Below are 23,607 nucleotides of genomic sequence, written 5' to 3' on the forward strand. Positions count from 1 at the left end.
CCATACAGTACACGTACTTTGACTCAACTCTGTCTGTCTTTGGAAGAAAATCTTCATCCTGTTGCGAGGTAGCGTCGATAAAACTCTAATCTACAATCTCTCAAGGGATCCACCGACAAACTATGTTCTCCATTCTGCTTTCCAGTGTGCAACAATGCCGCTCCTACCAGGCTGACAGAGCTCCATTCTGTCATTACTAAGTGTGTTTAGACATGATAAGGCACTCAGGCCTCCCTACAGGCACCTTCGCTACAATAGGTCAAAATTACATAACAGATTCTTTCAAATCACCCAGGTGTTTAATGCTGTCAAAAAGGTATGGCGGGGTTTAATAGCACATAAACACTGAGCAAGAATATAGTCCAGATTGGCTTGCTAGCCAACACAAAGCACACCATTGTGTGTCCACTGCAATAAAACCTTGGTTTGACTTAAAGCATTGTACAGTGACGCATAATTGCAATGAGGCATCAGAATGAGCAGTAACCTTTTCAGGAATTTAACCATTTTACCATTTTTTTCTGCATATTTTGTAATTACAGTCATTTCTCTCTACGTGAATCTTCTTGCAGAGTAGGAGTAAAATATTTTTGTCCCTTTAACACTCATAATTCTTATTCTCATGTATATATCTCATGTATATCTCATGCACATATCTTTCTTTCTACATAGCACTTTAATTCTTATTGTCTGCACTGAAGCACCGCAGCAATTTCCTAATGTTGTAAACCTCAACATCTGGCAATAAACCCATTCTGATTCTGATTCTGATTCTGATTCTAAAAAGGCTGACGCGAGAAGGCTTTGGGAACATAGCCTTGAACTGTGAGCTAAACTGACTAACTGTTTTGTGTGCTGGGTAGAATAATAATTTAAGCTTCTTTCATTCAAATTCCTGTCAAAATTTAGCTGTGGATTTAAAATGTTCCTTTGGACAAAATGTTTTGTCTATAAAAACAAACAAGGCCAATTTAGAGTAGTCAGTGTTTCATAGGGAAGAAATATGTTACCTACAAAATACAGGATTGCTATAAACTGCTATAGTACAAATAGCTTTGTAGTTAAATTTATGGACACTTGTATGATCGTTTTAATCACTAGGAACATTTTAACTCCTGCTAACAAAAACATATCCTGCTTGACGCTAAAGCAGTCCTCCCACTCTAGTGTTTTAAGTCTGCAAAGTTACAAAGACATACTGGGTGTACTAGTTTTTCCCAATTTAAAAGCTAAAACATAGAAGAAGAGCTTGTATAATGTAGGCTAAATAAGTGAAATACTTTCCAATTATCCAGTGAATAACAGGATCTCTTTTTGATTATTTGTAATATTTCCTGATCATCCAGTAAACAAACCAATATATTCTAATTGAAATTGTCACTTCTACCACTGTTTTTATTAAAAAGCGCTTTAGTTTGTAAAATGTTTTATACATAAAAAATAAATAAATAAATAAATACACGAAACAATATAAAAATCTGAAACTATTTCGACGTGTCCTTTAAATTTGTGATGTTTTTCTTATTTCAGAGCTTACAGGACCTGGATAAGGCCAGTGCAAGCATCATACTTCAACCCAGATAAAGATCAAGTATGCTTCATTTAATCAGTGGCTGGAACATGGAAACAAAAGAACTCCTTCACTACCGTGCATGATAGAGATTACCTAGAATCTGCATTAAAAATTTAGTTATTTATTGTTTTACTTACTTACTTACTTCTATAGAAATTTATGGTCGTTCCATATTATACATATACAGATCTAAATAAATTAGGGATACCAGTATCTGTTATATGAAATGAAATGATACAAATATAACATGTTAGCACACTCTGTGTAAATTAAAAAAAAATGCACTGACTGAAAAATAAAATGTGTTTATCAGTTATTATTTCTGCATGAAAAGATGCATGAATCCAAATTAGCCTATTTTTTTCTTTCTTTTTTTTCCTCCCACTTGATAAAAACATATGTAATTTGAGCACTCAAAAAGAGTCCTAATTGCTCATCTGAAAGGGACCATGATTGGATGCTTGAATTTCTTTATATAGAAATGACTCATAATATCTCCGCCTGAACGACAAACAATTTTCGATGTCAAATGATGCCGTGTGCCACGTTGATTAGGAGTAAGAATAGGTCCTGTTTCCCTGCGTGTGCACAAAACATGCACTCGCTCATATGTATCAGATAAGATATGTCCATAAAAATAAAAATCTTGATCGAATGTCGCCGACTTGCTGTGATCGCGCATACTAAACACAGGCAATCAAAATAACGCACTCTTTGTTTTTATTCAGACATTGTTGGCCCTTTTTAATGATGTGAAAGAACAGTGAAGTAAGCTCCTGCAGACTTACAGTATGTTCTTACCCAGAATGAGAGCTGAAATGCTATAGGCAATTAAAAGACTCTTAAATTTCCTTGAAATTAAGTGCTAAATGAAACGTGGTCAGACTGACAAGTCTGCTCTCTTTCTCACTGAGCTTCTCTGTCTTCCTGCAGCCATTCATGCAGAGGGGGAAAAGGTATACATGTCTCTTTTACCAAATCAAGAGTCAATGCATGTAAGCCCTGTGGTGATTTTCCTTAATTATGCTTCAGGCTGATTTGCAAGGTGGATGACACAATGAGGACATGATGTCAGTCAAGTAATATCTCAGCATTTTCCTCGCTGCTAGTTCAGATTTACAGGCACTGTGTCTGTTATTGAGTGAGCATTTTCCTTGTATGAAGTAAGTCAGGAAAAACCACACATGGACTTAATCTTTTAGTGGTTCAGATTTTAAAGGCTTAAAGTCCAGCAACAGACTGTGGGAGCTGACCTCTGGGGAAACTAGGTCATGACCTCCTTGTCTGCAGAGCTGCACTGTGGACAATATACCACCACCTCTAATCTCTTCTGTTTCATAATGCATGGTTAAAGTTATATTCGCGACAGATGGAAAATTACCCATCATTCTTTTGTAAATGAATTATTAACATCTTACTTTATCTAATGTTTGTAAACTTAGATCAGGTTGTTGACACACTGCTGGTTAATAATCCAGGTTGGTGCAACCTGACAAAAGGGGTCAAAGGTCAGCACTCCTGGACAAACTGTTTCCCCTTAGGTTTTCCTCAGGTGACAGAGTTACAAATAATAGTTAAACTCACGGCACCAGGGAAAGTAATTGTTTATATTCCTACTCCTTTCTTTTAAAAGAAGAGTAATGACACGGGTCCATTAACAATTTATGAAATGATTCTCAGTAAACTAACAACCTTTTGAATGTATCCCTTAGCCCTGAGATGAATTTAACTGGACGTGCCCTGAAGGCATTCATGAATTTGCTGTTATTTATTATGGAGTGATGGCAAGGCAGGTATGGGAGTAGGTAATGTGTTCTTTGGAAGAAGCTGTATATACTGTAAGGTTTATTTAATGCTCATAAATGACAGAATAATCCTTCCTGGTTAATGTAGGGGAAGTTTTTTTTTAATATTGTTTGTGTCAATAACATGGATACATATCTTAACAAATCTACCATTAGGTACGTAGTTTTCATGAACAGAACTAACTAGTACAAGTAAAGTATGCACTACTCTGGGTTTGTCATATATACACAAGTTCATATGAAACCAAAACCAGAACAATCTTTCCTACACAAAATGGCATGTAGGTCATTCCTTGTTATTTCAGTTTCCTTATATCTAAATGATTTTTTAAAAAAAATCCAACAACCTCAAATTAACTTTTTTAAAAGAAAAAGAAAAAAAATAAGAAATTAGAAGTCATGCTCTCATGTGGTATAATTCATTCAGCTGCATGCAAATGAATGTTTATTTCTAATCTTATTACATAAAAGAATTATAATAATTTAAATTCCCCTGAAAAATACATGTAGTCACACGGGCAAAGTGCTAATGTGCTGCTTTATTTAAAATAAGGTGAGGGGCTACCTGCTAAGAAACGTGTGAGTTTATATCATGTAAATTTGTTTTAGATTCAATGCAAAATAATCACTGGAAAAAATTTTTTAAACACACTTCTTTTAGATCACCTACATTTACCCCCACACGGCTTTCTGTGTGACAAAAACATTGTGCAATTTCCTTCTTTTGTGTGTCGCTTTATGTAGCAGTTATACGCAAGTCAATGTAAAAAATAAACTAATAAGGATAAAAAATGAGATAATTCAATAATACTAAAAAGCTGGTTAAGAATCAGAATGTAATAAGTAACAACAGATAGATTACTTGGTTTGCTAACACAATGAGGCTGAAGAGGTGAAAAAACACACACTGTATAACCATTACCATAACTTTTTGTGCCTTTTATTCCAGCTTTACCTCTGACTTACTACCTAACTACTATACTGCCTGCTCCTTTATATATTATTTTCTTGTTAGTGCATATCGCAACTATTGTCCTCTTTGCCACGTTTTGTTGCACTCTGCAGTGTGCTAAGAGTTTTGTAACTGAAATTCATCAGCAGCTGTGTATGCATGATTGTTGACAGAGAAGCTAGATTGCCAAATTCCAGATAAATTGCATATTGTTCGACTCTGTGACTTTGTTTATGAATTCTAGTTTTAATTAGTAGAGGCTATCACTGACACGTGTAGCTTCACTTTACTGTATGTTTTACACTAATTTTGAAACTCCTTTAACAATGCATGAACCCGCTTAGATGTTTAAAATGGATATGATACTTTCGAAACTGTGAAAAGTCTGATGCAGAAGGGGGGAGGGAGGGTATTCAGCAACTGCTCAAAGTGAGAACAAAGAGAACAATTTCAAATTTGAAGTTATCTTGTCCCAAGTTGAAATCTTGTCACAGTCTCCTTGAGAATAAACTGATATTGAGCATAGCTACATATTGAGTCCTAGCCACTATAAATATTACACAGGTTCACTTTCCCCTGCCCAAGCTGGGTCTGAACAGTTCTTTCAGTAAAGAAGTAGCTCAGAAAGGTGTAACACAGCTAAAGAGTGACTTTGCAAAGACACTGTTCTTTTTCATAACGGCAACTTTGTAAGTCATATTTTAATGACTTCAAGTGTTGGAGGCTTGCCTGAATATTTTCTACAGTAACTTGGAAACAGGTTTTCAGCATCCACATTTTTTGGCTATTTAGCTGTCCAAGGTCACTGAAATATCACACGCTGAATCTGTTTTGAGATGATTTTCAGTTTAAATTAGCACGGTCCTCAGCAGTTCTTTTGTTGTTCCACGCTTTACCCAAATCAGGCATCATTTCTGCAGAATGAACCGAAAGCCAAATTATCTTATCTACCTTTCATCTTCCAAATTTTTTCATCTGCATCACATTTTATTTGAGATTAAAGTAGGGCTGTGTCTTTGTGCAGCACTAATTGCCATAGAGCTTCGGTAATTAAAGGACAATAAAGCCTTAGTAGTAATTAGTTTCTCTTGTTTGGTTGCTAGCCCATCAATTGTGCTTCAATAATACTGATCATTAGCATGCGCCTGGGCAGTGAGGGATGCTGGGAAAGGAGCCCTGCACACACAGCACTCCACATTCCATTCCCATGAAGCCATGGCACAGAGCCATGTGGTTAACCCTTTGTGTGCCGGGCCGTGGCAGGACGTGCCTACCAGTGTAGGGCCCTCACTGTTAAATAAAGAGGTTGCACTGCAGCATAATAGACCTGCTGGAATAATGACCGGCTTTTTGAATTTCAGAAGGTTGGGAACATAAGAACTGCAGCAGTGGGCAGATGCTGCTGTCACGGTTTGTGTGAAAACAATTACACCCTTCCTCTGTGTTACATGCGCCCTTATTCACATGCAGGTTCACCTAATGAAAGCCTGTCTGCAGCACTATAAAGACTGATAAAGAGTCCGGATTATCACTGTTTTAATGCAGATGCATCCCAAAAGGGATCAAATTAGGTATCTTTAAAGTGAACAGCAAAGCAAGAGGACTGAAGAACATTTCTGTGCAGGCACGGTGTATGGATTGTGCTGTAAACTGTGGCATAGTAATAACGCCAGGCAGCAGAAAATGTGCTCTGTTCTGTACTTTGCCTTGACATGATTGAAAGACAATGGTCCCATGGATAGGCCATTTCAACATCAAATGTGCATGCACATCACAGGGCAAGGGTGTGCTATCCATCACATTCAGTGAGCTGTCAGATACAGCTCTCACAAGCCTAGCTAGTCTCCATACACATTTGCAACTGTGTGGCAATACAAGATTAAACCTCCTTGTACTTATTCCACTCTCAGCACTCCATATCTTATACACCTACAAGGCAGCATCTTTGTATTGCATTGTTGTCTACTTTTTAATGTTTCTGGGTATATTTTTGCAAAACACTATATAGACCCTACATAGATAAACATTTTAATCCCTGTTTCAACACCGAAAACTGTATAAAACTTTAATAAAAAACGAATACAGTAAATCAGAAGATGGGCATACATGTACATTCGTACTGCTTTGGAGGGTGATGGGTCTTTATATAGGCTATAATGGAGGCTATAATGGAGTGATATATATATTGTAAAGCTCAAGGAGCTTTACAATGTCTAAAGCAGATGAAAAATGAAAATACACAAAAAACATGATCGAACTACAGAAAGACTGTGCAATCTCCTCCCTTCCGCCTTGACACAATAACCCGAATGGAAGCCTTTATGAAGCTCTGATGGAAGCAGAGTGCGCTTTATAATGCACGTTCGTGCACACTACTACATTTCCAGCTAATCAGAAGCGCGCAGTTGCAGAAAGGAGAGCGGTTGCCAAGGCAGCCACCAATCTCCCCTCCCCCTTCTCCCTCCGTTCCTCTTTCCCGTTTATTATCGGCAGAGGTCGCATGGCAGAGGGAAGTCCAACCACTTCTGTACTGGAACCAATGCAAGAATATGCACCTCCATAACAAAGCCTGTATGGAGTCCTGAGAGCGGCGGGACAGGACAGGCTGCAGGTTTGCGGGCTGCTGTTCAGCTTTTAGAAATACCCAGTAAGACAGGATCTAAGTTGGATGTTTGCATTGTTTTGCCAGCACGTGTGTTATCTGTGAATTTGTACTCTAGCTTTTGAGTGAGTGACTGAGTGAGTGAGTGAGTGAGTGTTTCGCATCCCGGTGCGGGGCTCTGAGGAGGACTGCGCATCACTTAGAGTTGGTGCCGAAGTTCGGCCGCGAACGGATAGGAGGGAAGAGTGCGCCGAGTAAAACTCCCTCACTTCTTTTCGTCTCTCCCGCTTTGGCGCTGTGTTTGCCAGGACAATAGTACGTCAAAGACGCTGAAAGTGATTTCATGCCTTCAGTCTCGCACAGTCTGAGATGGACGTGAGATTTTATCCTGCGCCCCCGGCAAATGTGGGTTCATGCTCCCTACCGACTGATCCAAGTTGCCTGAGCTCGTTGGACTATTATCACACGAACAAGGTAAATAACTATTTGTGTAGTCTCGTGCACTGAAACGATGTCTCACCTGTCTGTCTGCACGTTCACGCAATAAAAATGCGTGTTTTGGAGGCGTTTTATACAGAGGCGCCCACTTGCTCCGAACGCACCTGGGTCAGGGTGCACTGGTTTTAATCTAGTGCGGAGCAAGACTGTCACAATTTATATTACTTACTTTAGAGTTAAACTTGTAATCTTTTCTGTTTTCGTGTTTTTTTTTAATGTGCGGCACAACTTTTCTTTTTTCTTTTGCAAGCATGTTTATTGTGTTGTTTTCTCGGTGAAACTGCAGTTGAATTTTGCGCAAAGCTAACATTAAGTGTCCCACCCGATGTGGAATACCAGGGACTGTATAGAATCCATACTGCCCCGCTCTGCTCTCTGAATCCAACATTATCTTCCCTCTCAATGATTTCTTATGGCTTACATGGTTTTTCCGCTGGGAGTTCAGCGATTAAATGGATCCGTGCCAGTAATGTACCGTTAATTACTTTGCAACGAGAAACCACAGTCTGGCTTGTACAAGTATCCCTCTTCTCTCCTTCAGTTTTGACACCCGCGCCTTTAGCCTTGTGAACTGCACTGACCCGAGTGAGGGAGCAGGTGGCATTTAAAACAACATTATGAATATTTTGCTGTTTGACATTTTCCAAAACTACGAAGCAGAGAAATAAATCAGCCCATGAAAGAAAGACTTAGCAGTGTAAAAACAACAACAAAAAAAGACTAAACAAAAAAACAAACAAATCCAGAAGCTGGAAAAACACTAGAACTCCAAATGTATTCAACTGAAAAGCTGCCATGAGAGATAAAAACACCACAAAGGAAGAAGAGATTACAGGTGACGTACTAATAAGTACCGCAAAGTGAACGTATGGCTCGTGGAAGTACTAGCAAAACAATTTTTAAACTGCCTAATTTACAGCTTCCGCTAGTGTTAACAGCATCTCAGCCATCTGCAATCACTGAATAAGAGTTTGTTGTTTTCACTCACCGTGCTTGGAATATTACAAATCACCAGGCTCAGGATGCTGACCTGCTGCTGTATACTTCTTATAAGGCAACGGTGCTTTGGAGCTCTTTGGCTTTCTCAAATAAAACACGGCTTTCAGGTATGACAATGAGGGAAATCATGCAAAAGACAGTTGGGGATGTTTTACTTTCACTGTGTGGGCAATGGAAAATCTTTGTAACTGACAGGGACATTCCAGTAATCAAGTGTAGATACATAGATACAAAAAATAAACAAAAAACAGCACAACAGTAATCTTTGTTAAGGTTTGATCACACAACGCCCAAGTGTCAAAGACAGATAAAGCGAACTGGACTTGGTTTTTATAAGCGCCTCCCATTTGATCACAAATAAGGTCCATATAAAGCTTTTATCGATACACCTGTGACACAAAAATGGGCCCATATAACTGTCTCCTCTGCACAGGCTATCTTTTTTTGTAGGTCAAATGAATTGAGATCATCCACCATGCGGATAATCCTAAGAATATGCTGATATCCAGGCACTGCATGAATCTCGGAAACAAAGCCAGTTGATATTAAACGATATAAAGAGCTTTCGCAGAGGAGAAACCAACTATTGTCACTTAGACATAAAGTGTGGTGGCCCTCGAAAATATGTTCATTTGAATTATTGAAATCCCCCTCACTGCCTTTACTTGGGTTTCTTTCCACCAGGGGAGGAATAATTTGTTATCATCACATGTGTAACACTAACTACCTTCACTAGCAATGCAAATGAGGCAGGCCCCAGCAGGGATCATTTGGTGTCCTGTTGACACAGTGCACAAGGTCAAGTTCCTTTCCTCAAGCACTTGTCAAAGCGACTGCGGCATAAAACAGACATCAGATTTGTTGTGTAGGTACTTTATCTACAGATCACATCGCCTGCTGCTAACCATCTCTGACAAAATTGGTTGGCCAGTTTCAAATCCCATCCCGTGTCTCTTTCTTAAGCTATGCACAGAGCCAAAAAAAAGGCTAATCATAGCATTGAGGTCAATTGTTTTGAAGGGCTTACTTTGCATATTCACGCGGGTATTTTGGTTTGTAGTTGAATTTGTTGGTGGATTTGTTGGCTTTCAGTTTAGCTCAAATATATTCAGTTGGGATTATTATTATTGGAAAAGATTCAAAATAATTTGAATAAAAAGAAACACCAGATGCGATTTAGCATTATTTTTCTATGGCTGCTTTTTTTCCCTTTTTTTTTTTTTAAAGCAATTTACAGTCTGAGAAAACATTTCTCCTTTTATCGCTGTGAAATTAATGGTGTTAATCTGAGTCACGCACGAGTTTAATTGGATAAAATGAGCATGTGTTTGTATTTTAGCTGTTTATTTGCAAACCTCTTTTTTTGTGTGCTGCTGTTGCTGCTGACTCAATTTGGATACTGTGTGCGGACACGAGCTGAGTTTAACTTTCTGTGACTTCCAGGGCACACGTGCTCCTGTCATGCTTTCGACCTTTGTGATGTTGCTCATTTGGAGCCGTCGTTGGTTTCATTCATGTTTCAGTGCATGTTCTAGGTCAGGTGTTTCTTAGTCTTTCTGTAACATCTTCCAATATGACAGTGCATAAATCACTTCTGTTAAATTGGCAGTGTTGTCCGCATTTTGCAGGTAGGAAAAGTTTTCCAAGGTTTTGGAGCAGTTATCTTTAGTTATCCATTAAAAAACATGAATCATCTGCTAACCAAATCAGTTTGTGGTAAGGCTGTGTTTACTGATCCATTGTTCAGTGGAAAAAAACAGAGGGTATAAAAGCAAAAAAAAATGCACCGAGAAGGTACTTTAAGTGCAGATTGAGGTGATTCACAAAGGTCTATAAATAACCTTGAAGATATCTAGCTCAGTACTTTCAATACTCCCTTTATTTCACTGTGAGAGTCTGTGTTATTACTGGGGTGAACTCCCACAGCCAGGGAGAAATCACACAAAATAATACCATTACAAAAGCTTTGTGCTCTGATGGTGATATGAAACTGTACCGTGTTTTTAATGCTGTCAGCTTCCTGACAGACTGCAAGGCACAGACATTACTCATATATGCTGTGCACAAATTTGCAGTGTAGTAAGCACCGAAAGTAAACAGATACATCTTGTCGTATACAACATGTCCAACTGTAATTGTACTGCGGCTATTCGTTTGTCCAGCACTTTTGGTTTGCTCTGTGAAATGGGAACACAGTGTCTGCTCCTTTATTTGAATACCTTAATCAAACATTGCTGACTGCTGCTGCTTCTGCTGCCGCTGCTGCTGCTGTAGCTGGAGTGAGGTGCTGCCTACAATATAGCAATAGAGTGCAGAGATAGTAAGGCCTGTGTTTATACACTCAGGCCCCACCCAGCTCATATATCCTCCCAACAACTGATATCTGGTTAGATAGAGCAGAACTGAAGAGCAGGCTTTGTTAGTTGGTGGTCTCCCCTGCCTCAGATAAGCTGGGGAATGATGCGCTCCATTTGAATGCCTTATCTCAGTTTTATTTTTTATTATAGGACTACCTTGTCTGTGCTGTGCAAAGGTTTGATTACTTTGCATTAACATAGTCAGCGAGCTTCCAACAACTGATCATCCTCAACTGAAACAAGCTCTTGAATAAACACTGTTCATGAATTTACGGTTCATTTTGCCTCAATCTACTAGGGGCTATTTTTAATAACTTAAGTACTTAAAGATGGCTGACAAATTAGCCAGTGCCTGTAATGCTGGCTGTAGTGCCTGCTCATGTTGAGCAGTGTTTTCACTGTTGTAATAAACTCTGTGGTATGTGACAGAGAGGCAGAAAGGGAGAATCAAAGGATGAGCGTGAGTCAAATGGGTTGAAGTAATCAGTGGCCCAGTGTGGGGACACTGTGAGTGTGTGTGTGTGTGTGCCCGTGCATGCTAACTCGGGGCCATTCAAGCGTTTTGCTGACTACAGAATCACAATCACAATTGCTTTCATAGCCCTGTGCAGAGGAAGGCCATGCATACCACAGTAAGGGCCGGTGACACACAGCGAACAGGGGCAGAGCAAAAACAGCTACTAAATCATATTCTCCCTGCCCCGACACACAGAGGAGGTTTTAATAGGGATTCCAACCATCTGAAATCATTTCAATAAAACTGGAATTGGCTCTGACAGTGGCTGAGTCACAGGACCCAGAGTATGGCACAGATATTTCTTGCCATATGATCTTTTTGTTTCATAAGCGACTTTGCTGGACAAGTCTTCTTCCCAAATAAACACAAGATGCCTGCATTGGTTGTTTTCTGCTTTTTTTGCCAGCTGTGTTTTGGATGGATTTTGACAGATTAAGGAAATGAGACACACGATGATACACGGCTTTAAAATGCCGCATGTTTCTTGGTTTGGCCCTTAAAATGTAGTCGTTGTGTTTGATCTAGGTTATGAGTGTCACAGTATGATTGTGTGAGTGGTGAGGGTGGGGGTGGGGGGGTTCCCTGTGCTAATTATTGGCAATGGCAGCACTAAGCTACTTTCTCGTTGGGGGGCACCAGTGCATCCCCCTCAGCGTCTGTTACAATAATTAAGACCAGCCGCCCCGCTGCAGTGTGCTTACATTTGTCTGCCCGGGCCTTCCCATGGGGCAATGCGATGGCATTCTTATTCTTATTCTTATGGCAGAAGAAGGAGAAAGAAAAAGAAACAGAGCCAGCACCTGCTGCAGAGTAGGCCCCTGGGTGTTTAGTTAAATGTTGATTATGTTTGTTAATGGCTGAAAACACATTTAGAAGATGCGTAGGGTGGGGGAGTGCTCTATTTGTCTATCTGTATTGGTGACAGAGTTCATTGTGGGTTTATATTTAATAAACTTGCAGCTGTTTCAGCTGGAAAAGCTACACTGAAAAAAATGTAAAGGAGTGCAAAAATGTGCCTTGAAATGATTAAAGAGTTACGTATTTAATCAGTTAAGTCGTGCATCCAGAAAACAATCCCTCTGTTCTCTGGTTGTGTGAAAAAGGACTTGTCTTCCTTCTTTTACATCACTGTAAATGTGACGTTGTGTAAATGTTGCTTTTTGACTTTGGCTGACTGTGGCGTGGGTCTCTCACTAATCACAGGGTTGGCAGTTCAATTTCCCGCTCCTCCTGTCTTTATATCTTTGTGTTTTGGGGCAAGACAGTTAAATCTTTGTTGTTCCCCGTGTTCTCGCCAAGACGTAATTGGCTGAAATAATGAATTAATAGCTTGATTAACCACAATTTAAAGCGCGTGTGTATTTACTTAATCATTGCATGTAAGTGCATATGTAAATACTCTACATATTTACTGTGTGTATCTAATGTTTATGTATGTACTGTGCTGTATGTGCTGCATGTATGTGCTCTGCCTATGTATGCATGGAGGAGGCTGAAAGCTGGACAAACACTCTCAGTTGTCTCAGCTTCCTGAGGTATGTCCTGTGCAAACACCATAGGCCATGATATAAGTGCCTTGCCAGGGGTTTAAGGCTCTTTCCCTCCCTTGTTTTGACTCAGTATTCTTTACAAATATTACCAGCCTGGCGTCAGTACCATGATCTTATTGTGGTCTGAAGGGAGAGTGTCCAAACTCAGATTACCTCAGATTATTGTACATGCAGACTGAAATGATCAGAAAGTCTCTAAAGTAAAGCTTGAATTTTGAGATATTTCGACCTCAATGCGGGGCTCATCTGCGTGGATTTATCTCACTCATGGGAGGAAAAATAATCTGTAAGAATGTTTGTTCTTCCAGGGTTGCCATTCACTAGCAGATCTTTGGCTTGCATAATTTGAGCGACTGTTGTCTTTCACGAATTCACTGGCATGCAGTCATTTGGACTGTTAGAGGTTTCCACTTGAGCAAGACCGGGTTGATAAACCCATGTGATCATGTCTTTACTTTCTTTCCTCTTTTCCCCCGACTGTGACTACTTCTTCTTGTCCCTTGTCTGTCAGAAGCATGTGTTTATTATGTGTGACATATTTAGCAGGCAGATATAATTGCCTGTGCAAGGCTGTAATCGTCTGCGTCCAATTCAGTAAGCAGACCATAGAGCCACCGAGGTAATCAAACTGTGGCTCATTCTTCCTCTTCAAGAGCTAATGATGAGCTCCACGATCGTTTACAATGGACAGAAAACGAAGCACAACAGAAAGTACAGAGGTAATAGTTTTTTAGTGGCTTTTTTTTCAGCGCTTTTCGTTTAGGTAATGGGATGGGATTTTCCTAAAATAGAGAAAAAGGGAAAAGTTTCTATAGAGTGATGGAAAAAGAAATGGCTAGAGATAGACGTTTAAGAAATAAGAGGGTAGGCAGATCAGAGGAAGCTTGTGGATTGTGAAAAGGGAGGGAAGGCTAAAGAAAGAGGCCCTGTCTTTGTGTTGTCGACCTATTTAGTCTCATGCTGGCCGTGAGCCATGCTGATGAGTGATGTCGCTAAGAAAAACAAACAGAGGATAGAAAAGTAGGATTTTGGAAATTATGACATATGGTCAGTGGTGTTGCTGCTATTGGGGACTGTCTGCATGTTCGCTAGGCTTCAGCAACCTCATAGCAGCTCAGCAAACTTGTTAACACACAGGAAAGGGAAACTTGAGCGGATCTTTTTATAGAATTGTTAATAACACAGTAGACAGTAGTGAAAAACCATAGCCTAAAGCAGCACTTACTGGCACAACCCACGTGAACCAAGCAAGAATATGTGTATGCATATGCATGCATGCTTTTATGTACATTGCTGGTGGAACATGTAGTCAGGGTTTTTCACATGCAAGTAAAGAATTCAACATTTTGCCCAAAAGTAGCAGGGGTAGTGTACCTTGTACTTAAACTACATAAACTTAAGCTCATTTTGCACTGAATGCTAGCCAGTCAATGTTATCTTATCTTATTATCAGATCATTACTAGTGAAATACAAGCAGGGTCAGCACAGTGGTGCAGTGGTAAGCACTGTGGCCTCACAGCATGAAGGTGCTGGGTTTAAATACACTGTCCTGCTGTGGTCTTTCTGTTTCAAGTTTGCATATGCTCTCTGTATGTGCACGAGTTCTCTCCAGGTGTTTCGGCTTCCTCCCGCAGTCCAGAGACATGCATGCTGGTGTAAATGTGAGTGTGCTAGCCGTGTGATAGACTGGTGACCCATACAGGGTGAACCCCGCCTCTCCGTCTATGGCAGCTGGGAAAGGGATTTAAGTGTTGTTGGCTCAGAGGGTGTGCTAATTTTAACCACTTTATATATTCTTGGGTAGTTTGATGCCTAAGAGTATATAATTTTTTTTAACTCATAAAGCTACTTCCTTTAAAGTTAAAACGAAAAAGCCAGTTCACGTATTGAAAACCAAGTTTAAAGGCCTACAAGGGATGGTGTAATAGTTTTACACTAATGATGGGGAATTTGATGATTTCAATTGTGGGTCAACCTAAATGTTAATAAAAACCTCTTTGCCCTATGCTTTTCTTAATGAAATGCCTTTCCTCATTATTTTGTTTTGTAATTTTGTGAGTATTGTATTTTAGTGTCTTGCATCTAACACAATAAATAAGTGTTTTTCTTTGGGTCAAGGACCTTTTAGCTCTAATTGATTTCTTTTTTTAAACCCTGAGATATCACGTGCCTTGGTTGGGCTTTTGCACTTTAATATATTTGTTGCTGCACTTAAAAAGCAACAAGTGCAGTGTGGTTACAAACTTTGCAAAGCGAGTGTCACAACGAGAAACAAGTGTTTGTGGCAGCGGGGCAGGAAAAGCAAGTGAAACTGAGAGATGGTCATGTTTTATTAAGCCTGATAATGCAGCCTAATCTGTGGCTTGGGTTACACATTGCTTTGTGGGTAATTAGAGATCATGTCGTATGCCTGGCCTGCTGAATAATTGCACTCCGCCCTAATCCCCTCCTATCCGCCTTTCACCCGGCACCTCGCTGCTTCTCTCTCTTCATTCTCTCCCTCACGCTCCTAAAATCCTACATGCTTCCATAAGAGCTGCCGTCTTGTCAAGGAAATGCACAAATAAGCAAACATAGCAGCCATATTTCAGGTAGCTAGTCATCCGAAAGTTACCTTGCTGTAAGAGACTTGAAAATGTGTTTATGTGCCTAGAATTCAATAGGAGGAAGTCAACAGTAGAGCACTTTGTGGTTTGCTTTGTGGAACTTGTTAGATGAATGACTAATGCCTCCTGGCAAGTGCCCCAGGTTTACTATTACCAAAACAATGGCACTTGATACAGAGCACCGTAGCCCTGGTTTTCATGCAGACAGGAGTTTTCTTTTGAATCCTAAATGCAGAATGCTCATTCATGCAACATCCCTTGAACACAGAGACGCACACCAAGGAAATTTTCAACGGACACGGTGGCTTGTTGGAAAAAAATCCCACAAATTTCTTTTCACGTGTTGTCCCCAGTTTTCTCATTGTTAAAAACTTAGAAGTGTTTTCCCCCCACTATCTAGATCTATTGCCATTTGTAGAACTGAAACAGTGTTTTGATATGCGCACAGTTAAATAATTGCTGGTCTTACACAGAGCTTGACAGAGCCGTCATTAAACGCTGTACATATTTCAGGTAGAAAGTCGCGGATTCTGTTATTGGTATAGATCAAAAGCATCTACTGCCCCCACCGTACACTCAAGAAACCGTACAGGGGTAAAGACAGGAAGAACTGCAGCTTTAAACTATAAACTCTGAGATGAATTCATACAGTGTTTCCCCTGCAATTTTTTTTTTCACGCCTTGTGGTTTGAGCTCAAAATCCCCATTACATTTAAGAATACATGAAAGTAACAAAATAAAACCCACTGTATAGAAACTAAATGCATTTATCGCCTCTGTATCTCAGACACTTCGCAAAACCTCATCCTACAGTATGCGCTCAGTGAGTGACTAAAGAAAGTGTGCTAAAAACTCGTCAAATCTTTTCGCTGTGAGTAGAAATGACAGTATAATCACCCCCAAATAAGTCACAGTACTTTAGTAATGTGTGGTTACCCACATGTGTTGCACTCGAGTTATTAATATGCACAGCCACAATAGGAGGGCTCACTAATAATCATTTATCCAGGTCAGGCCAGTCCATTCACACACACACAGACGCTGGGGTGTCAAATACTGCTGTTTTGTCACAGCTTTCTGCATCTCACAGATATACACAAGGTGTTAGTGTTCTGATGCACCGGGTTACTTCCAGCTTTTCAGGACCCTTGGCATCACATTCAAGACACTGTTTAGGCTTAAGCTTAAATTTTCAAACACCAGGGTTAACGTTGCATATTTTAACTGAAACCACAGTCTCTTTGCAAAGCCCAAACAAGTACTTTTAATGCCTAAACCCTACCCGCGAGTGAAAGCAAAAGAAAAAAAAATCTAGTGAAAACAAAGCGAAAGAACGCGTAAATGCAAATCGGAGAAACTGAGAAACCAACACTTTACAACAGGACTGCAATCTCCCTGCAGTCCAGTGTGTCAAGACACGTTAAAGGACACGTTATTCAATTCAATTTATATTGTGCCAAAGCACGATAAAACCGTACCAATTAGATGACCCCCTTTGAGCAAGCATTTGGTGACACTGGGAATGAAAACCTCCCTTTTAACAGGAAGAAACCTCCGGCATTCGAGGGGAAGGAGACGGGACAAAAGACAAAGTCTGGAAGAGAGAAAGAGATTTACGATAACTAATGATTAAATGCAAAGTGATTTATAAACACAAAGTGAGTGAAAAGAGGTGAATGAAGACGAAATGCTATTTAACTGTGAAATTAAGTAAACATGAGATACATTGAATCTAGACTTATGAAGCCAGGGGTCAAACCAAAGCACGTTTGTGTCTGAAAGAACTTTGACCTTGACTTTAGACTCAGTTACAGGATCATTTAGATATTCCCTGACTATACAAACATCCATTTTAAATCGTTGTAATTTTCTAACCTGTGCTATGGGCGAAGTTAGAGATTGTATTGGTTCTCAGTCTTGCTGGAGTTTTAACGTCAATATACCCCGTGCTAGTGATAATTCTTTAATATTTTTAGTATCCTCCCACGAGCCTCAAAGCATCAGATTATTCTTCTGTTTGTCAGTATTATTTATTTAAAGGCTAACATGGTGTTTGATGCCTAAAGTGTGGGATCGTGATGCCAGTCTCACAGAATCATTTGATACATTTTGGATGAAACTGTTCACAAAGACTGCCAATATGGGCAATGATTAGGAATGGATAAGTTCCAAAATTAAGACACGTAAGGCCAAGTTGATACCAGGACCACACGCAGATACATGCACGGGGTCAGATAGACTCGTACTTGCTCACTTTTTCTTCTGAAGCCCCACCATGTGCATGCTCGTGGACACACACACGCACGTTTCCCACATAGCTTCAAGGCATTTCATTTCCTCTCCTCCTGAGACAACATCACAATATAATGGGACATGGTGTCACATGACAAGAGCAAGTACATGTAGCGATCAAATCGCTCTTTCAGTCTCACTATAGCTTGAAGGGCAGAACGGTCAGTCGTTACATAAACTAGGGTTGGTTCAATTACAGAAAAATGTGCTTTGTGTCCTTGTCATAAGGAGAGTGATGAAGCACATAAAAAAAAATCCCAGTTTATTGTTGATGTTCCTTCATGGCTTTGGAAAAATTACCTCACTTTCTATATTCACATCCACAGAAACATACAGTATGGACACACACGTATTTAATTTAGGTTTGCCTGCACTACTGAAGTGTCTGCATGGAAACACACCTGCACTGCTACCTTAAAGAGTGACCAGCTGATATTCAGTGTATAAGGAATATGTGCACAAATGGTAATTCCCGTCAGTGAGTAAAGCTTTCCATCCAGAGGAAAGGACAAACTAATACTCAAGAGTGAAATACCAAATGTCCTATATAAGGAAATGAGTGCCTTGAGAAATATAAACTCACCGACATTTGACCTTTTCCCTCCCTTATGAGGCATCCCAAGAAATAATCAAAGACTATCGGGGTTGTGCATTTTCTATGTAGTTTGTAATTTTTCAGTGCTTAACTCACATCATGCTAAACTAAAGTAAGTCTCAAATTGTAGCAAAACAAAAAAGTGTCTTTATTCCGTTAAGCTCACAATCATCTCTTCTGTCTCTGGATGATTGTCCTTTCTTTTTTCTCTCAGGTGTATAGCAGAAGTTCATTCTTCACATATTCAACCTTGTTGTGGCTGACAGTTGCTCCAGGTATTCACTGTGTGTTGCCATCTCACAGTTTTCAGACACACCGGTAATTAAGTCATCTTGAAGCCTTGAGAGTGCGACTATGGCGTACTGAGCTGAGACCAATCTGCCACTAATTGTCCCGAGTTTTAATTTCTAATGGAATAAAGGCCAGAGGGAATGACGCTTAACGAGACGCAGTTAATGTGTGCGCGCGCGTGTGTGTGTGTGTGACTGTGCGCTCTGTTTACTGTAACTGCTATTGCTCTAGTAAATAGAGGAACAAGAGTGAGAAAAGCAAGATGTTTCCTTTTGATTTTGTTGTCTCATTTTGTTGTCTCATTTTGTTGTTTATTCTACATAGCCCTCAGGATATCACTGTCAGTTCTGTGCTTTTACGTTTGCATGTGAGGAATGCTAAATGTGACATTATTGAGTGTGCTTTCACAGCAGAGGCTAAGATAGCCGCACAAGTTGAGGAGCGCCCTTCTTAGTAGCTGTAACAGTGGAGACCCCTTTAAAAGTGAGAAATGCTTTCTTGCCTTGGCATTCAAGTTATTGCTCAGAAAGCATGGGTGTGCATTGGAACTGGAAAGGTTGTTTACATAGCCTTGGGAGTGTTTGTATCATGATTTAGATTCCAGGCATTTCAACATCCAAATAAATCAGTTTAGCCTTCTGAGGACGAGTAAACCTCCAAAAGAAGAAATGGGCCAGCTGTGTTTAAAACCTGTTAGGTGGGTTTATCTCTAAAGCGATCTTCTTTTCAGTTACAGGTGGAGGAAGTACCAGAACACTTGGTGATAAAGATATTCTATCTTTTATTTACAACTTAAGATTGCATTTACCACAATTCTATGTTTGTTCTATTTTAAATATGTTTCATATGGACGTTTATCCATTATATCCATGATTCTGATGACAGAACATGCCTCCAAATACAAAAACAGCCGTCATGTCCTGTCAGATTTTACACAAGTGAAAAGTCTGTCACCAACAACATCCAGAAATATACATCAGATCTGGCCCGAGGATGCATGCCTACATGATTATTTCATTTTCAAACACTTTGGTGACTTCACAGTAATTTTTCTACCTTATCGCTTTTTAGTGGGGTTTGCTTTTGCAACTGACTCAAGGCCCTTCCTCTTATTGTTTCAATATGTCTGAGCATTGTTTGAATGAGGTCAAGCATCACCGATCTGGCCTGGGGCCAGCTTGACTTCAGCTGATTTAATTGAATCTACGACATGAGTCAAACTCAAACAAGCAGAGACTGCTTTGCCATGACAGCCTCATTACTCCACATTAAGAAGTCATTTCACAATGCATTGTGACTTTGGGCTTTGACAAATGGTGAAAAGGGATGAAATCAAATAAGTGAGTACATTTTGGAGGACTACTCTTGAAATGCTCTGGCTGGAAATACGCCAGTACTGTACATATATTAGGAGAGAGCGCCCCAAAAAAGAGTCTCTCTGCTGTTTTGTATAAGTTAATGTGAATGCCTTCTGGGTTAAAGTGTTCCCATGTTTGCCATCTGCAGTAATGGAATGACATTCAATGCCATTTTCCCTCTTAAATGGAATTTTTGTCAAAGCGTTATGAATTCAACCTGCCTTGTCACTCAAGCCGCAGACATTGCTGAGAGGGGAGAAAATATGCGAATGAAACCTTTCACTGCAGATTTTACTGTTAGCTGTGAGCAGACCAAATAATGACGCCTTTATCACGTCTACGGCACAACAAACAAAGAAAGCTTTCTTGTGACATACCAGAAGATATGATATCAGGCAGTATAATGACATACATTATGTATATAACGCATACACAACATTCATAGCATCTCTGCAGTGTACTACTTACATTTCTGCATTTCATCATCTCGAACCTCGACTAAATTTCTCAATTAAGCATGCATTCTTTGAGAGCAATTGGCAGCTTGGCTAAAGCTTGTAGGGGGGGGGAAAAGAAAAAAAAGAAAAACATAGAGCAAGCTCAACATGCCAGGGCCTCCCTTCACAATAGGGAAGGAAATGTTGAGACTGCAAGGGCTGTGGAGTGGAGATATGGCAGTGTTTGCTTAGGGCTAGGTATCGGGCACAAAAACAAACATGGCTGCCCTTAATGAGTCTGTTTGCCTGCCAAAGGTAAAGACAGCTGTTGTCTCTTGCCACAATGGAACAGACCACAGTCCCACGGAGCACAGAGGAACACGCCGCGTCCCCATAGTAACACTCACCTTATGTTTACTCAAAAGTCAACTTATGAAGTCTTCTTTACAGATAAATAGTGAGTAAAATGTAAATGATGAGCCCATACGGCACTTTCATGAGGTCTGGCTGTGAAATGGAATGGTCTATTAAGTCATTAGGGCGGTAAAAGCGAATTTGCTTGTGGGAGTGTGAAACGGCTGTGCAGAGAGTTTAGGCTCGTTATAGCTCACAGTAGTAACGAGTGAGAGTTGGGAAAGTGTGACTTTCATTGTTTAATAAAGCAGAGCACATGTTATTGGACTGTTGAAAAGAGCCATGCTTTTTTAGTTTTTTTTGCATCTGTCTTTCAGGACTAGAGAAAATCTCTCAAAAATCTCTTCTGGTGTCAAGTGGCTTCTCAAAAAGACGCTAATGCAGGGATATAGGCAAAGTGGGGCATACTGAAACCTCAAAAAGCACTTTTCTCCCCTGTGAAAAAAATTTATACATTCTCGCTGTACCTGTCTAACTAAATCAGCACCAACAGCTTGCTGTACTCCAGGGCTAATTTTAGAATTAAGAACATGAGTGAGATGACTGCACAAGCATTTTGTTAAGAAAAGAGAAGCCACTGTGAACATTAAAGTTCCAACCGTCAATTGCATCACAGCTTCTGTTGAACCAAAGCCCTTCCAGCCCCCCACCACCACCACTTTCCTGGCATTGTTTGCTGTGAATGTTTTAGTCGCTGATTGGACGGCAGCTTTTTCCATTGTTACGCTGGCCCCCTGACAAAACCAATGACAATATCATAGATAAATAAAAGTGTTCAATACTATATGGGTAAGTATGATAAATTGACTTTTTTTTAAAGCTCAGCCAAGCTTGTTAGTCAACCTCAGGTACACATAACATTACAAGAACACAGGAAATAACTGAGAGGTAGCATACCTAAAAATAGTCATGCAAAAGGGTAATAACATAATAAAAAATAATTAGAAATTATGTTGTAGCATTAATATTTATGTCTGTATGTGTCAATATTACACCTGAGTTCTAAAATATGACAAATGCATATGTCTTTCCGAAATTTCAAGCTTTAAAAAAACATTACGAATAGACTTTCATCATTTAAGCAGGTTTAGATGAATTTCCATCTTAAGCAAGAGTTAACCTTGATGACTGGAAATCATATCCATGGTTTACATGTTCGCCATTTCCCAGAATGGTAGATTGCAGTTAATTACTCTACAATTATATTGTGGCCGCCAGATAACTGTCAATGACAGCTGAAAAGCACATTTCCTGTTTGACTGTTTCAAAGAAATGCAGCATAACTTAACCAAGGAAGTATTGTGACTAGGCTGAAAATGTACCTGACCACAAGTGGGTTGCTTCAAGTCCTGAGTAGTAACTATAAGTGACTGGCACTTTCTGCCCTACATATTTGCATGAATGCCCCACATTATTTGTGGCCTTTGGTGTTCTTTGCTCTGCAAGGCAATGCTATTGTATAGAACATGTAGTTTCAGGAGACCGTGGTGCTAGACATGTTATAGAACAGCTATAGTACCGTATCCGGCATTTGGTCATGAGGGCAAAATGAATTCACAGACAGTTGAGAAAATTTGAGAGCTTTTCTTCTACCAACAACAAGTGCCAGAAATTACACTTAATTTTTATTTGGTTCTCCTTTCAAGGGGACTAAGGAAGCACTCAGAACTAAATGAATAATGAATGAAGTTCAAGAGTAAAAGAAATCCCACTGCTCTGCCTTACAGCTGCTATCAGTCTGTCTGCGGTGAATCGTTAAGACATATATTTTGCCGTTGCTTATTTTTCTGGAGCTCGTTTCAGGGTTTAGATCTGGGATATTTGGCGTTCTGGTTCTCTCCATGGCTAAAGTCTCCCCCTGTTTGTTTGCAGTGGTGTTGTTCAATTAAACTGCAGGTTTTTTTTAAGAGATTTGGTTTTCAAGTGACTCCCCAGAGAGACAGCAAAGGAAATGGCTGAACACATCAGACACATTCGTCTTCTCTGCTTAGTTACTTTCTAGGGGGAAGATGGTGATACCTATTTCCTCTGCCTAATGTGTTTGCTTTACACCATATGCCAAGTGTCAACATCCAGCTTCTTGACAGTCATTTTTCATTTACAGCAACTAGCCAGGTTGAATAACCTAAGGCATTGCACTGTTTTTGTGTTTCGCTTTTATCAGCCGCGTGTTTTTAAGGTAGCAAACTTCTAACATGGTTAAGGTTAAATGTGGGATGTGTCAGAGATTATTGCTTAATAGCCTTGGCTGGTTGTTGATTGAGAATAAAAAGCCAATTATCATAATAGGATATGGGACATAATGACAGAATTAAATGAGTGTGACAGACACACAATAGGCCTGCTCTGTCATCGCCTTAGCCCAGCACGCTTATTAGAATTAATCTGGCCTGATTAAAAATGCAAATGGCTCAAAGTCATTGATGGAGTTTACATGTTGTTTATAACATTTAAATGATTTAATTACATGGAAAATGAAATGGTGGGATGTGCGATTGATTTTTGTTCTTTCCTTTTTCTTTTTTTTTTGGTTGAATATTCTCTCATGCCAGGAAGAGAAGGTAATGATATTAGTGCTCTCTGTTTCTCTGTTTCTGTCTCCATCTCTGCCTTACAGAAACTGCTGGTTTGGTTCATCGAACCAAGAAAAGCTGCTTTATTGTTATCACCGAAAACATTTTATCTTTGTCTTAGAAGCACCTACTGTGTTGTGTGGGCAGAGACCTTCAAAAATTTAAAGTGTTTCCTCCTACAATGCAT

General features: G+C 39.8%; 1 protein-coding gene across 4 annotated transcripts in view; it reads left to right on the forward strand.

Annotated features, from left to right (window-relative positions):
- The first annotated feature begins 6,752 nt into the window (after nucleotides 1-6,752).
- LOC146684150 (TOX high mobility group box family member 2-like) overlaps nucleotides 6,753-23,607 on the forward strand; it is an 83,359-nt gene continuing 66,504 nt past the window's right edge. For 2 of the 4 annotated variants that reach the window (XM_085443959.1, XM_085443960.1), the window contains exon 1: nucleotides 6,754-7,406. In XM_085443959.1, the coding sequence (XP_085300085.1) occupies nucleotides 7,302-7,406 (105 nt within the window). In that variant the 5' untranslated portion in view covers nucleotides 6,754-7,301. Of the gene's footprint in view, nucleotides 7,407-23,607 lie in introns of all 4 variants that reach the window. The other 2 variants (XM_085443958.1, XM_085443962.1) reach the window with 2 other exon arrangements.

Source organism: Copadichromis virginalis, linkage group LG20 (genome assembly GCF_057382275.1).
Source record: "Copadichromis virginalis isolate Kocher_CV1m ecotype Utaka linkage group LG20, C_Virginalis_male_GT1.1, whole genome shotgun sequence".
Lineage (NCBI taxonomy): Eukaryota > Metazoa > Chordata > Actinopteri > Cichliformes > Cichlidae > Copadichromis > Copadichromis virginalis.